The 17,019-nt window shown below is 42.8% G+C and overlaps 1 protein-coding gene across 1 annotated transcript; it reads right to left on the minus strand.

Moving 5' to 3' along the window:
* Positions 1 to 3,405: 3,405 nt before the first annotated feature.
* Positions 3,406 to 16,366, minus strand: LOC139416466 (syntenin-1-like). The gene is made up of 9 exons (XM_071165090.1): positions 16,175 to 16,366; positions 11,606 to 11,657; positions 11,008 to 11,101; positions 9,301 to 9,401; positions 7,365 to 7,529; positions 5,832 to 6,007; positions 4,543 to 4,714; positions 4,356 to 4,447; positions 3,406 to 4,254 (listed from the first exon to the last, which is right to left on the minus strand). The coding sequence occupies exons 2-9, from the start codon at positions 11,654 to 11,656 to the stop codon at positions 4,200 to 4,202; spliced, it is 906 nt and encodes a 301-aa protein (XP_071021191.1). The 5' UTR covers position 11,657; positions 16,175 to 16,366; the 3' UTR covers positions 3,406 to 4,199.
* Between the last annotated feature and the right edge of the window lie 653 nt (positions 16,367 to 17,019).

Genomic DNA, 17,019 nt, shown 5'->3' on the forward strand with positions numbered 1-17,019 from the left:
AGCCATTTCTTAAAGATATCCATAAAAAGTGTTGTTTAAAGTTTGCCACAAGCCACCTGGGAGACACACCAAACATGTGGAAGAAGGTGCTCTGGTCAGATGAAACCAAAATTGAACTTTTTGGCAACAATGCAAAACGTTATGTTTGGCGTAAAAGCAACACAGCTGAACACAACATCCCCACTGTCAAACATGGTGGTGGCAGCATCATGGTTTGGGCCTGCTTTTCTTCAGCAGGGACAGGGAAGATGGTTAAAATTGATGGGAAGATGGATGGAGCCAAATACAGGACCATTCTGGAAGAAAACCTGATGGAGTCTGCAAAAGACCTGAGACTGGGATGGAGATTTGTCTTCCAACAAGACAATGATCCAAAACATAAAGCAAAATCTACAATGGAATGGTTCAAAAATAAACATATCCAGGTGTTAGAATGGCCAAGTCAAAGTCCAGACCTGAATCCAATCGAGAATCTGTGGAAAGAACTGAAAACTGCTGTTCACAAATGCTCTCCATCCAACCTCACTGAGCTCAAGCTGTTTTGCAAGGAGGAATGGGAAAACATTTCATTCTCTCGATGTGCAACACTGATAGAGACATACCCCAAGCGACTTACAGCTGTAATCGCAGCAAAAGGTGGCGCTACAAAGTATTAACTTAAGGGGGCTGAATAATTTTGCACGCCCAATTCTTCAGTTTTTGATTTGTTAAAAAAGTTTGAAATATCCAATAAATGTCGTTCCACTTCATGATTGTGTCCCACTTGTTGTTGATTCTTCACAAAAAAATACAGTTTTATATCTTTATGTTTGAAGCCTGAAATGTGGCAAAAGGTCGCAAAGTTCAAGGGGGCCGAATACTTTCGCAAGGCACTGTATATATTTATATATATCTCAAAAAAATAAAGGGAACACTAAAATAACACATCCTAGATCTGAATGAATGAAATATTCTTATTAAATACTTTTTTCTTTACATAGTTGAATGTGCTGATTTGGAGTCACACTCAAAATTAAAGTGGAAAACCACACTACAGGCTGATCCAACTTTGATGTAATGTCCTTAAAACAAGTCAAAATGAGGCTCAGTAGTGTGTGTGGCCTCCACGTGCCTGTATGACCTCCCTACAACGCCTGGGCATGCTCCTGATGAGGTGGCGGATGGTCTACTGAGGGATCTTCTCTTCCACATGAGTTTTAGCATTGTCTTGCATTAGGAGGAACCCAGGGCCAACCGCACCAGCATATGGTCTCACAAGGGGTCTGAGGATCTCATCTCGGTACCTAATGGCAGTCAGGCTACCTCTGGCGAGCACATGGAGGGCTGTGCGGCCCCCCAAAGAAATGCCACCTCACACCATGACTGACCCACCGCCAAACCGGTCATGCTGGAGGATGTTGCAGGCAGCAGAACGTTGTCCACGGCGTCTCCAGACTGTCACATGTGCTCAGTGTGAACCTGCTTTCATCTGTGAAGAGCACAGGGCGCCAGTGGCGAATTTGCCAATCTTGGTGTTCTCTGGCAAATGCCAAACGTCCTGCACGGTGTTGGGCTGTAAGCACAACCCCCACCTGTGGACGTCGGGCCCTCATACCACCCTCATGGAGTCTGTTTCTGACCGTTTGAGCAGACACATGCACATTTGTGGCCTGCTGGAGGTCATTTTGCAGGGCTCTGGCAGTGCTCCTCCTTGCACAAAGGCGGAGGTAGCGGTCCTGCTGCTGGGTTGTTGCCCTCATCCACATCTCCTGATGTACTGGCCTGTCTCCTGGTAGCGCCTCCATGCTCTGGACACTACGCTGACAGACACAGCAAACCTTCTTGCCACAGCTCGCATTGATGTCCCATCCTGGATTAGCTGCACTACCTGAGCCACTTGTGTGGGTTGTAGACTCCGTCTCATGGTACCACTAGAGTGAAAGCACCGCCAGCATTCAAAAGTGACCAAAACATCAGCCAGGAAGCATAGGAACTGAGAAGTGGTCTGTGGTCACCACCTGCAGAACCACTCCTTTATTGGGTGTCTTGCTAATTGCCTATAATTTCCACCTGTTGTCTATTCCATTTGCACAACAGCATGTGAAATGTATTGTCAATCAGTGTTGCTTCCTAAGTGGACAGTTTGATTTCACAGAAGTGTGATTGACTTGGAGTTACATTGTGTTGTTTAAGTGTTCCCTTTATTTTTTTGAGCAGTGTGTATAGCACTTAATGTTGTGACATTGTTAAGAGGTAGTCTAGAGTGTTTTGTTTGGAAAGCAGTGTTTTAACAGGGTTGTTACTGTATCCTACATCCATGTCACTCATCTTTTTTACAATGTGATTGGAAGATATCTTAGTACCTCAGATATTCTGTTTTTTATACATTCAGTCCAATTCAGAGCACTGTATTGTTGCTCTGAGGTAGGTTGTGACAGTACATGTGCATTAATGTGGGATATGTGAGATTGTGTGGGTTTCTCTGGGATATACAGTACAATCTTGGTGGAAATCATGACATTTTCTCTTTGAGGGTATTGTATTGAATGTGCAGTATCATATGTCTAATTGTCAGATTATTTGTTGGATGTAAAGGGATCTATATCAAAGATGGTTATGAGACATATCTTTACCTGACGGACATTTTCCCTCCTAAATGCCTTGTATGGGGATCAAGTAGCCATCATTATTAATAGCTATAGATCAATTATCTTAATGGCAATAGTGTGTACAGTGCAGACATCACAGTTCATGAGTACAGATGCATTTTCACTCCCACCATACTGTATAAAGCAAAACCAAAAGGCCCCATATTAAACCGCATGATGTAAAACTGACACTTGTGTTTCTGTTCAGTTATCCACAAAGTACTTTCAAATGTTTTCACTAAAAGGAGGTAATTTAAAATCGCTGTGGAAAAGGAATTTAACCAAGTTGTTGTAAAATGATTTTTAGGTTTGAGTCTCATGGGCATTCCCACTATTGTGTTCTGGCAGCCTTTAAAGGATACCTTCTCAACAGGTGACGTTATGAAACCCGATATGAAGGAATGTGGCCCGAATCCATCCATACTTTAGAGCAATACTGTCAAGATTACCTAAGCGCTATGGCTGGTTATTAGTAGTCCAAAGGCCAATTTAAAGGGATTAAATCACCTAAAATTGTACAAGGCAGAAGACGGGTGTTCTAAACTAGAGTAAATAGGTTGATATGTGGCGGCAGGGTAGCCTAGTGGTTAGAGTGTTGGACTAGTAACCGGAAGGTTGAAAGTTCAAACCCCTGAGCTGACAAGGTACAAATCTGTTGTTCTGCCCCTGAGCAGGCAGTTAACCCACTGTTCCTAGGCTGTCATTGTAAATAAGAATTTGTTCTTAACTGACATATACTCTGAGTAAAGGGAGGGCACACACTGAGTGGACAGCAGAATGAATGAACAGAAGGATTATTTATTTGTTTTACAGTTATTTTGTATATAAACTTTTAGATTCTAGCATTCAGAATGATGGCTGTATGATTTATCAAAGATTACAAAAAGAAAGCAACCAAACGAACAGCAAAGGAACATTCAGAGAAACGCTGTGCACATCAATCACGGAATATATGCACTAAACATGATTGAACCCTAGATATGCTTTATTTGTTGATTACTTTGTGCATCAAACAAATCAATTCCCAGAGTTAACTTCTCCATACTTGTTGACATACTTCCTAGTTTATTTTGACTCCACTTGAACAATAACAAAACACTGAAATGGTTAGAGGAAAGACTACCTCTAACAGGAAGTGGAAAGTGCACTTAGTGGATCCGCCCAGCGTAACACCCCAGCTGCATAGGGGAACGATCAACAACCATGGGGGTCATTGGCTTTTACAGCATTTTGACACAAAGGGTGAAAGTTCACGAGCCAATGATCCATTTCCATGCTATATTTGAGGAAGCTCTGGACTCGTGGTAATGTTCATGTCTTTAAAATAAATGTGTACTCAATGCAATGCCACATACATGATGTAATACTTGACTACAAGAATTATCATATAAAAAGATGAAATGTAAATATAGACAGAGGGATGAAGTATAAAAGGAACTACATTGAATAACTATTGTTACGATGAAGGTGATTGTGATACAAGAGGTTTTTTTGAAAGAGAAAGAACCCCATTGGACGTTTAGGGGCCCAATGGGAACCATCCTGCAGGAGAACGTGGTCACGTTCTGGTCCTCACACCTCTGGCACAGAGTGGTCCATGGCTGATCGCAGGAGACCGCTGGACATTCTAAAAACAAAAACGCATTCTATTAATCTAAATGGCTAAGTATTTTACCAGCGTTACTGATCTGAGGAAACCCCTTAGACACTCAGCTCCTGACCGGTTACCTCTTGATCATGTGTTCGTAGATGAACTTGGGCATGATGGTGATGGTCATAGCTGTAGGGGAGGTGGTCAGGATGTCCTTGATCTGAGCGTCCTGCACATAAACAGAGTATTAGCATACATTAGACAATTTTGACACATTCATCGTTATGGAGAAGTCTCCGTCAACAGTTACAAGTCAAAACTCACCTTGAGGCCGATAACATTCTGGCCGTTGATCTCACAGATGTAGTGGTCGGTCAGAAGGCCATTGCGAGCGGCCGAACCATCCTTGACCAGCGAAGTGATGTTGCCCGACTTGAAGATGAACCCAACGTGACCCGAGCTGTCTTTGTGCATGGTGACAGTACGCTGGAACGGCCTGAAGTCAGACCACAAACAAAGACAAATTAGGTACTCAAATGCTCAAGAAGGGCACTTAGTAGTAGCGCAGTCCACTTTCTCCTAAAATCTCTCAAATGGGTTAGGGTTGGTAGTGGCCTAAAGCTGCTTGTCTATCAAGGACAATTCTTTTTTTTTTTTTAACCATGTCCTTTGATCAGAATGCAGTTTCTCAAAAGATGATACAAATTAGCCTAACAGCAAAAATGTACATCAAGTGTGGTGATATGTCCAGCAGGAGGAGCCAGAGCTACAGTGTGTCAGATTTTCAAAGCACAGAGCATCTCCTCATCTATTAGCATTCCCCCTAATGGCCAGACATACTGATAAACACCAAAACCCCATGACATAATCCAGGAAACTGATCAAACTGGACTACACTGGTTCCTCTCTGGAGGTCTTCCTAGATTCCTGCTTTCTAGGGAGTTGTTCCCAGCCATTGTGCTTCTGCTTCAGCTGTTTCAGTGTTCAGACCAGGTATTTGTGAAGCACTTTGTGACAACTGCTGATGTAAAAAGGGCTTTATAAAATACATTTGATTAAAATGTTGGTCGTCATTCATTTGGTATTCATTAGGATTCCCATTAGCCGCTGCAAAAGCATCAGCTACTCTTCCTGGGGTCCACATGACATTGTGCAGAACATCATTAGTCAAGGACTGAAATGCATACCTTTAAAACATCACACATAGCCTGCATATCAGTACATACATCTGGGTCTAATACATAGTACAGTGCAAATTATAATACAACAAAAGTCTCTTCACAGTCCCCTTTGTACAGTAAGGTGTTCTTTTAAAACTGGTTTTATTGCTAGATTGGGGTGGCAGAGAGTTCCATGTAGTTAATACAGACCTGGGGACTGTGAAGACACCTCTGGTTGCATGTCTTGTGCTGTTCCGATGGGTGTCCAAACTGTGTGCCAACTGATTGAACAGACAGTTCGGTACCGTCAACACATCAACACCTCGCACAAAGACCAATAGTGATGCAGTCAATCTCTCCTCAACTTTGAGCCAGGAGAGACTGACATGCCTGTTACTGACACTTCCCCTCAGTCTACATCTAAGTGCAACACGTGCTGCTTCATCTCCTTACCTGTCCCGGACGATGAGCTCGATGCGGGTCTCGGCCGCGGCCTTCAGGACTTTGTGGGCCTTGTCCAGGCTCCAGCCAGCACAGTTCTGCCCGTTGATCTGGAGGACCTGGTCCCCGAAGCGCAGACCCCCCAGGGCGGCCGGGGAGTTGGCTTGAACCAACTGGATAAACACTCCCTGAGGAGGAGAGGAAATACAACATGTTCCACTAAAGTTAACAACACACTGCATAATCTCCCCTGCTGGAATAACAGATTCCTCTTAGGTCTGCAGTGGAAATTAGATACAGTGCATTCGTAAAGAATTCAGACCCCTTCCCTTTATTCACATTTTATTACGTTACAGCCTTAATCTACAATTGATTAAATAAAACATTTCCCTCAATCTACGCGAAAACCGGTTTAGACATTTTAGCAAATGTATTTAAAATAAAACACTAAAATACATTTGTATTCAGACCGTTTGCTATGAACCTTGAATTTGAGCTCAGGTGCATCCTGTTTCCATTGATCATTCTTGAGATGTTTCTACAACTTGGAGTCCACCTGTGGTAAATTAAATTGGACATGATTTGGAAAGCCACACCTGTCTATATAAAGGTCCCACAGTTGACAAAACCAAGCCATGAGGTCGACGGAATTGTGTCGAGACAAATCTGAGGAAGGGTACCAAAAGAATTCTGCAGCATTGAAGGTCCCCAAGAACACAGTGGCCTTCATCATTCTTAAATGGAAGAAGTTTGGAACCACCAAGACTCTTCCTAGAGCTGGCCACCCGGTCAACCTGAGCAATCGGGCGAGAAGGGCCGTGGTCAGGGAGGTGACCAAGAAACCGATGGTCACTCTGACAGAGCTCCTCTGTGGAGATGGGAGAACCTTCCAGAAGGACAACCATCTGCAGCACTCCACCAATCAGGCCTTTATGGTAGAGTGGCCAGACGAAAGCCACTCCTCAGTAAAAGGAACATGACAGCCCGCTTGGAGTTGGCCAAAAGGCACCTAAAGGACTCTCAGACCATGACAAACAAGATTTTCTGGTCTGATGAAACCAAGATTGAATTCTTTGGGAGAAACTCCCCAAATATAGGTGTGCCAAGCTTGTAGCGTCATACCCAAGAAGACTTGAGGTTGTAATCACTACCAAAGCTACTCCAACAAAGTACTGAGTGAAGGGTGTGAATGCTTATGTAAATGTGATATTTTCAACAAAAAAATAATAATCCTGTTTTTTGCTTTGTCATTATGGGGTATTGTGTGTAGATTGATGAGGGAAGAAAACGATTTAATCCATTTTAGAATAAGGCTGTAACGTAACAAAATGTGGACAAAGTCAAGGGGTCTGAATACTTTCCAAATGCACTGTACATTTATATAGGCTAGACTGCTTATTTAATAAATATTCAGCGATTGCTTTAGGGGGGATTTAAGTTTCTTAGACAGATTTAGAGCAAGTGCCTGCGGCCCAGATATAGACTGGCCTGAGGATAGATAACCCCAAGCTTTAGTCTGGTGGTAAGGCTATCATGATGACTCACATTGTCGATGGCCCTCAGCCTCAGGCCGACCTTCTTATCCTGGTCCTTACAGAGAATGATCTCACGCAGGCCGGGTCGGATCTCTGCCCTCCTGATCCCCACGTCTGACCCAGTCACAGGACTCACCATGCCACCGATGCCCATGCCTGAGGGCACTGCCACCTGCTGTAGAGGGAGGGGGGAAGAGACAGGAAGATAAAATTGAGAGAGAATTCAGAGATTGGAAGAGAGATGGCAGGGGTGGAATTGAATGCTACATTAATAAGCAGTTGGAGATGGAATGTCCATGGGAGGAGGTATACTGAACAAAAATATAAAAAACGTAACCCAACAATTTACAGGATTTTACTAAATTAGAGTTCATATAACAAAATATGTCAATTGAAATCAATTAATTAGGCCCTAATCTATGGATTTTACATGACTGGGAATACAGATATGCATCTCTTGATCACAGATAGCTTAAAAAAACAAGGTAGGGGAGTTGATCAGAAAAACAGTCACCGCCACCATGGGGAATTCTGTTCACAACGTTGACATCAGCAAACCGCTCGGCCACGCAATGCCATACACGTGGTCTGCAGTTGTGGTCTGAGGCCGGTTGGACATAGTGCCAAATTCTCTAAAACGACGTTGGTAGAGAAATTAACATGAAATTCTCTGGCAACAGCTCTGGTGGACATTCCTGCAGTCAGCATGCCAATTGCACTCTCCCTCAAAACTTGAGACATCTGTAGCATTGTGTTGAGTGGGGAAAAAAAATTACATTTTAGTGGTCTTTTATTGTCCCCAGCACAAGGTGCACCTGTGTAATGATCATGCATTTTAATCTGCTTGTTGATATGCCACACCTGTGGTGGATGGATTATCTTGGCAAAGGAGAAATGCTAATTACCAACATTTGAGAAAAATAAGCTTGGTGTACATATGGAACATTTTGGGGCTCTTTTATTCAGCTCATGAAACATGGGACAAACACTTTACACGTTGCCTTGATATTTTTGTTCAGTGTAGATTCAATTCCCAGCATCACCTGGAAAACTTCCACTTGCTAAACCAGGAGGATTAAACCACCTAGAACTTAATAAAGATGATAAGACCTGCTTTTGACATGACTTCTTGTTCCCTCACTCATGTTAGAAGACTAAATCTGCATTGTTTATTTGGCATTTTCTTGAATCTTCTTTTTGGTGTTCTAAAGTGAATAAGAGAACTAAATGTGAGTGGACATAATACTGGGCATTATGAGAGCTCACCCACACACACTAGCTTACACACTGAGGGGGAGCAGAGGCCTCACCCACTCATACTCCAGGCTGCTGCCGAGTGAGTCAGTGGTGCTCTTGGAACACAGTGCTACACAGCACTCTGGTTTCTAAAGAGTATTCTATGACTCAGTCTCATAGCGCCTTCAAAACCAATGTCCCTCCTGCCTCCCCCTCAAAAAACTAGGCTACACGTCTCATTCTTGTACAACTCTTGACAAAATATGTACCGGGGGGTTTAGTACCATACATCTCTTGTTGAAGCCTTGTGGTTTGCATTTACTAACTACATCCGCTGAATTTACTAGCTGCACTTCCAAATACCCTTTTGAATGCAACCTATTCTGTGAGGCGGAGGAAGCTTCAGTCAGGGCCGTGCTGTCTTCACTAGAGACGAACAGGATGTGTTGTGTGAGCTGGCCTGATGGAACTGGGGTCCTCTGTCTGACATCTAAGCATCAGATGTAAGGTCTATATCTATTGCTTCTATAATATTCAGGCATCCACAGACAACTCCTCTTATCCCTCACTCAGCCAATGAGGAGAAAACACTTCTGACCGAGATCACCACTGACATCCTTCACACAAACGCGTCATCTGACATACATCAACAAGAGGTGGGCTCTCTTTCTCGTAGTGCTTGGTGGATTAAAACTACCCACAATACTTACATTGTCTGCCATGGGCACCAGGGCCATGTTCCTCTGCACCTCATCACTGTTGAGGCTCAGGCCCATGTACTCTCCCAGATCCTCCAGGTTAGGGTACAGGGCTAGAAGAGAACACCACATGAATACAATAATGCATTTGGACGATGCTAATTATGACTCCTGGCTGTGGCAAAAAATAATCAATGGATTAATGTGGATTTTGTCCCTATGGGCCTTCAGACAATTCAAGGTCAGGGGAATTTGACTCAATATACATTTTGCATCGACTACCCTCTTAAAATAAAACATGCGATATTCAGAAGTCAACCAATCAGAACGCAATACTGACAAAGAACATTTTCTGTATGTCTCTCGTTACAATATTTACATAATGAGCAATAAGAGGCATTGAACACTCCTACATTGTGATGGGTTGTATTCAGTCACACTGACCACTAAAGCAGGGTTAGTCTTGAGCTGCTCTGGAGGAATGCTACTAATAACCTGGCTGCTGTGCTGTAGCAAATGTATTTAAAATAAAACACAAAAATACATTTGTATTCAGACCGTTTGCTATGAACCTTGAATTTGAGCTCAGGAGCATCCTGTTTAGACTGATATGATAAGACAGAGACAGTCAAACAGTAGACAAGCATAAAAGTCATACTGGCTATAGGGCACTATTTTTGGTTCAAGCAAAGGAACACAGAGACCACCACCCACACAGACCACAGATGCTGTGTGTGAGAAGGATTTGCAGACAGCGATTCACCCAACCACCGCCTACACGCATCATTACAACCTCTTCCTATGAAGAGGGAGGGGACGAGGGGGGGCAGGAGTGGGAGCTGTGTTTGGGCTGTAGTCCAGTGATGATGCCAGGGCCATTTCCTTCACCTCCTTTCCAGTCTGTCCCCTTCAGGCCTGAGAAAAAAGCACCCCTCCCCCCTCCTCAGCCCTGCTGCTCAGCCAGCCTTCTCCATGGCAACCCTAAACTAGCTCCACTGGAAGAAAACAAAAGCCCAGAGGACATCCCATCCTGAGAGAGAACCGGCAAGAGAGAGCAAGAGTGAAAGAGGAGAACAAGTGAAAAAGAGCAGAAAAAACACATTTTCCTCCCCCTGGGCCCCCTGTCCATCTTCTACTTTCCTTTTCTCTTGTACTCCAGCATCATCCTCCCCCATTCGGACTCATGCATTGAGGGACTACTCACTGCAGTCTCCCTGCCCATTTCACCCTCACTCAAAGACCCTGAGGCTGAGAGGAGTGAGAGCCACGGAGTAGGGGCTGAGGGAAATTACATTCACTCCCCTGGTAGGCCCAAGACCCCATCTCACTCCCATTCTCTCTCTATGCATTTATCTATTTCCCCTCAATACCACAAAACACGATAGAGGGCAAATGCCTGCCTGCTCTAAGAATAGACTGATTCAGGGAAGACCACCAACAGAGACAAAGATGGAGAGGGAAACCAAGTGACAAAAGAGTAGGGAGAAAGTGAGAGATCAGGGCCCGTGTTCACAAAGCATCTCAGAGTGCTGATCTAGGATCAGGTCCCGCTCTTATTATGATTTAAAAGACAAAACAGATGCTAAATAAGCACTCCTACTCTGAGATGCTTTGTGAATATGGGTCCTGGTCTGCAGGAAGGCAACAAACAGGGAATCTATAAAATAAGGTATGTGATCTTTAACGTGTGATACAGGCCTCACAGAGCCAGGGACCTACTTGTTGATGGCATCCCCAGGCCAGCAGCCTGTGGCTGGTAGGTCCCCTCAGCGATGGCTGGGGTAGCAGTGGTATGGGCAAATTGGACTTGGGCCTAGGGAGAAAGACAGTAGAGCAGTGTATTAAGTTGTCATACTGAAACTCAATACAACTCTTACAGTATAAGAGGACTTCTCCCCCGGCTATCCATCCACACACACAAACAATACCATTAAGCTAGCAAATGCAAATCAGTACAAATCTTTGTAAGAACAACCACTTCATTCTTCTTGGAAGTGAAAAAACAGGAAAGGTAATAACGTTGTCCCACCTTACAATAATATGCAGCTGGACTGATATCCATTAGAACATTTATTTGGAAGACAAAACGTCACTAGAAAGTGTAATGGACCCTAGAACACCTTGGCGTAAACTTCAGAGTACTGCTCCAATTTGTCTTCCTCTCTTTTTAACAAAGAGCAAGGCCGATTTAATTAAAATGTTTATTTTGGTTTTAGCCTCATTGTTATCAGGAAGAGAACTTGATCAGCCGAGAGGAGCTCAGAGTAGGCTACTTCAAAATGGTTGAATATTCTGTCTGATACTTGGTTTGCCTTACCTTCATGACCTTGTCCACCTTAAGATCCTCGAGAGATGGATACAGCGACATTCTGTGTGGGGAAAAAAACAAAATAAACTGTTTAAGTGTTGGCATGTGAGGAGTAAAAACTGCATCAATACAAATGGGAGCTCACCCATCAACTGCTAACACTTTGATGAGAATCAATAGATGAAATTTAGGGTGAGGACAGGTCCAGAGGGGGAAAGCCTATTTGAGATAACAGCCCGATGGAGTCTCGACCACACAGACAGAATTGTTGGGAGGGCACAGCAGTTGGTCTGTCTGTCGATAGACCGTGACCATACACAGCTCTGACCGTGTGACAGACATGGAATGGCATTGGGACTCCAGAACCATAAAGTTCTTAATGAGATTCCTGTTTTTCAATTAAGTGTTTCACCACTAATCCACCATGATCCGTTTCTGCCCATCCAGCACCCATTTATCATTGCACATCCTTTCATTATTGTGAGATGAAAAATAGAGAGAAAGGTAGCTAATGGCAACAGAAAGATGTGATGTAGGCTAAGGAGTAGATGGGTGGTCAGAAACCTCACAGCCTACAAGACCAAACAAACAAGTCAGAGAAAGCCTTATTATCCACATAGTTTCTAAATGGTTAGTTCTAGAACTAGCCCAGCTTGACAGTAGCCTATAAGCTAAGGCTAAAGCTAACAGTCAAAACATACACAGCAGGCAGAATGTGTCATCGTTCACACACAGCCATCCCTCAGGCACTTCCTTGGTTAGAAAACATGTTATGCAAGCCTCAGCCTGCTATCTGCCTTGTCCCCACTGAACGAGCACACTGCCAAAATATCTCAATGAGCCGCGTTTGATCTCTGGTCGTCTACAATCAAGAAAAAAAAACATTGACGGGCATAAAAAAAAGTTGATAGCAACTGTACTAAAACCAAGAAAGGTAAACTGAAACCTATTAGCAAACACTGAAAAATATGAGGAAGCTTGTTGTGGTATCTGCTTGGTATGTGAAAGGCCTGATGTGTGGTCTGGGATACAACATACTGAGAGTGAATAAAGACAAAGTACTTGCGCTCTCAAAGCTGGAAAACAAATAACACAGAAATGATCATGGAAAACCACCATCACATGGCTGAGGAAGACAGAGCTAAACTAATGGATCTAGGCCTAATTGAATAGCGAGGGAAACAGGATGACAGTGCAAATTCCCTTTTACTAGAAGTGGTACAGCCAGAGGTAATGAGCAACTAAGAGCTCACTTATATTACACTCATTAGAAAGAAAGGAAAAGGTGGGACATGAAACTCAGAGAAAGAGGGAATGACATCATGACTGAGTACACACTTTCAGTATACAGAGTAAATAGAGATCAGCTGTAGCACAGGGCATAGCAGAAACTCAACAAACCCTGAGTTTAAGGCAGATACCATGCCCAAGAGTGCGAGCCCTGTCACTTATGAATGACTAATCATCATGCAACGCAACACACACACACACCTTGCCTTTAAGGACAAAGGCTTAACGCTGGGCCAACTGTGCGACGCCCTATGGGACTCCCAATCATGGCCTGATGTGATACAGCCTGGATTTGAACCAGTGTCTCCCGACCCATCCTGTCTCAGCCTCCAGTATTTATGCTGCAATAGTTTGTGTCGGGTGGCTAGGGTCAGTCTGTCATATCTGGAGGATTTCTCCTGTCTTATCCGGTGTCCTGTGTGAATTAAAGTATTCTCTCGCTCTCTCGGAGGACCTGAGCCCTATGACCATGCCTCAGGACTACCTGGCCTGATGACTCCTTGCTGTCCCAAGTCCACCTGGTCGCGCTGCAGCTCCAGTTTCAACGGTTCCGTCTGCGGCTATGGAACCCTGACCTGTTCACTGGACGTGCTACCTTGTCCCAGACCGGCTGTTTTCAATTCTCTATAGACAAGAGGAGCGGTAGAGAAACTTTAAATGATCAGCTATGAAAAGCCAACTGACATTTACTCCTGAGGTGCTGACCTGTTGCACCCTCTACAACCACTGATTATTATTTGACCCTGCTGGTCATCTAAGAACATTTGAACATCTTGGCCATGTTCTGTTATAATCTCCACCCGGCACAGCCAGAAGAGGACTGGCCACCCCTCATAGCCTGGTTCCGCTCTAGGTTTCTTCCTAGGTTCCAGCCTTTCTTGGGAGTTTTTCCTAGCCACCGTGCCTTCTACACCTGCATTGCTTGCTGTTTGAGGTTTTAGTCTGGGTTTCTGTACAACACTTTGTGACATCACCTGATGTAAAAAGGGCTTTATAAATCAATTTGATTGATTGATTTACTATTGTGCTTTTCTGATGGTGTTGGTGTATGCGTACATTGAACAACTTATTCATTAGAATATGGTTGAGAAAGGAAAAGTCCAAAAAGTGCTGTTCCTTTGTCACTTCTCTATTACTGACAGTGACACCATCTTTTGTGAAAAGATCACAAGATCTGCTGTATGCTAGGAACAGGAAATGGGAACTTAGAGGTAGGCAATGATACACTTACCATGACCACAGATCACACACGACTAAATGAAGAAAAAAAACGATACAACACACAGCTTACTTAGAAGGAAAAAAAACACTCCTACACATGTATAAACCATATCCCACAACATTGATGCAAATTACACTTAATCCTACATGCATAACACTGCCAAATGAATACAACCAAATCCTTGTTCCGCTAAAAGACCATTATACAAAAAGAACACAATTGTGAAAAGACATAACCCTACTAACTAGTTGACACTACTACACAGTAATACGGATACAAATAAGCACAACAATGTGAACATTCAGCACAATCCCAGAGCCAATCTAAACATGCCGACCACAATTACATTACTGAGAAACTTCCTGCTCAGGCCCAGACTACACTACGCATCCCATTCACAGACGAGGGAGACAAACACTCCATTATGTCATTGAGCACCAAGGCACTTTCCAGGTTTTCATCTCAACTGTTCCTTTTATCTCCTTCGCCCATTCAGAAACATGGCCTGGGTTATTCCCAGGTAAGCTTGGAAAATAACATTTATCCTCCTCAACTAGGATCTACAAGGTTTTTTTTAGGACTGATTTGGGTGGAATTCCTTAACAAGAATAAACTAACTTTGAGACTCAAATAGGGACAGAAGAGCAATGTGTTTCTGACAAAAAAATATCCTGAGTGATGCAACTTCCGTCGCTCTGCAGGAAATACCAACATCCATTTTTGTAAACTGGCTTTTGGTCTAGCCACTACCCCGATATGTCCAGCAGCAGCAACAATCAGAGGGGTAAATTTCAGCACTTCCTTGAGCCTGAACGAATTGGCAAGATACATGAGGAATGGTATCCCCTTGGCAACGTATTCTGGTCTATTGACATGGTTGAGAAAGGGAGCTGTGGTAATCATGGCTAGAGAGAGCAGGGATGGTGGGGGAGGAGGAACACTATGACAATGATCACAAGGTCTGTTATAACTTATGTTTGAACTGTTATGTCCAGTGCACCACTATGGCAGCACTCACCCTCTTTTTCAACCAGTATATACCAAATCTTCTCCTTCAAAGCACTACTGCACCATAGCATAAACATATCAATAAACCTGTTTCAGTGTCTAGAGGGTGGCTGATATTATTCTAAAACAGAAGGTAGACATTGTGCCAAACTTGAACCTATTATTAACCACATTTTCCTAAACCTGGTTACAGCTAGCTCTAGTTAGATCCCTGTAATATATGGATATGTAGAGTTAGAGTTGGGACAATGCGGTTTCTGGATGATACATTTCAACATTTTATGGCAGCCATGTTAGCTCCCCATTAACATTACATGGGGGATATTTAAACAATGCTATGGAACCGAATGTCTAGAATAAGAACAATATTCAACATTCTAAAAGTTGTCCCAACTCTCTTAACGATAATATGGCTCTGGAGCTAGGTTACAGCTCTACACACATCTCTAGTGTGACATTTTATATTCTCCAGAATGTGCCAAGAAATCAGATAATATCACGAATAGGGGATTGAAACATTGAGTTGAACAGTTGTAAACATCCAGTTATCGTTAGCTAACTAGCTAGTTATCTAGTTTGTTAGCTAGCTAGTTAGTTAGCTACTTCACTGGCTAGGCTAACTTTAATAGCATTACTTAATATGACTAACAATTTGACACCATATAGACGGCACATATATTAGCTGGCTAGATAGCAAACGTGGTTAGTTATAGTTAACTAACTGTTATATGCTAGCTAAACTATAGGACTTAATCAGCTAAAAAAAACAAAGTTGTGGCTAAACAGTAACTAGTAGTGACTAGCTAGGTTTGACAGTTAGCTAACTAAATCAACGTATCAAGACAACATTCTTTGTTCATCTAATCTTGGCTAACACATCGCTGGTAAACTAACTTGGCTATACCAATCACAACCTTGCTTCGATAACAGGTAAAGTTAGATAGGTAGCTCGCTATATTATCCCTTATTCATGATTTAAATTCGATTGCAATTACATTAGCTAGCTAAATTAGATACGTTAGCTAACGGGAGATGTGGTTAGAAATATGTAAACTCACCTTAAACGTTTTGGTTGTCAATATTTTAGAAAAATTTCCGAATATAGTTCCAATACACTTCTCCTTTTCTGCTGCGTACTTTGGACGACACCACTGCTGCTGAGAAGTGATATTCCTGAGCGATAGAGTGATATTCTGAGTCACCTCACCGCTCATTTCCTGGTCGACAAACGCAAGTCAATCACTTGTGACGTAAACCAATGACCGCCTAGCAGCTGCTGTTGATTTTGTCACAAGATTATTACTTACTCGACGCAATAGTTAGCTACATAATGAATGTATGATGAATATCTTTGCAAGTACAGCATGTTGAAATTGAGAAATCTGGGGAGGTTAGACAGAATATGTGCAGGAACTATAAATGGGTGAAAAATATGAGCATAGGCTAGAAATCAGTGGTGTAAAGTAACTAGCTAAGCAAAAAATACATTTAAGTACTACTTAAGTAGTAAGTGGTAGTATCTGTACTTTACTTTACTATTTAGATTTTTGACAACATTAACTTTTACTCCACTATATTACTAAAGAATATATATACTTTTTACACCCATGCCTTTTCCCTGACACCCAAAAGTACATGTTACATTCTGAACGCTTAGGCAGGACAGCAATATGGCTGTCCATAAAATTTTTAAAAACTAGAACATTGTGCCGTCTGGTTTTCTTAATTTAAGGAATTTCATGTATAGCATTGACTTTTACTCAAGTATGCCAATTGAGTACTTTTTCCACCACTGTACTTAAGTACATTTAAAACCAGATAGCTTTTTCCCACTTTTTCCTGACAACCAGATACCCAATATCCCTCTATGCCCTACCATTGACATCACAGAGACCTAAAGGGG

The sequence above is a fragment of the Oncorhynchus clarkii genome, chromosome 9 (assembly GCF_045791955.1).
Source record: "Oncorhynchus clarkii lewisi isolate Uvic-CL-2024 chromosome 9, UVic_Ocla_1.0, whole genome shotgun sequence".
Taxonomy (NCBI): domain Eukaryota; kingdom Metazoa; phylum Chordata; class Actinopteri; order Salmoniformes; family Salmonidae; genus Oncorhynchus; species Oncorhynchus clarkii.

What these genes read in the sequence shown, in the direction of transcription:
- LOC139416466 (XM_071165090.1), bottom strand. Translation starts at nt 11,656, where the DNA reads ATGTCGCTGTATCCATCTCTCGAGGATCTTAAGGTGGACAAGGTCATG. An exon ending in TGGTGCCCATGGCAGACAAT is followed by an intron (nt 7,530 to 9,300) that starts GTAAGTATTGTG and finishes CTCCCTCTACAG; the next exon opens with CAGGTGGCAGTGCCCTCAGG. An exon ending in GGCTGAGGGCCATCGACAAT is followed by an intron (nt 6,008 to 7,364) that starts GTGAGTCATCAT and finishes TCTCCTCCTCAG; the next exon opens with GGAGTGTTTATCCAGTTGGT.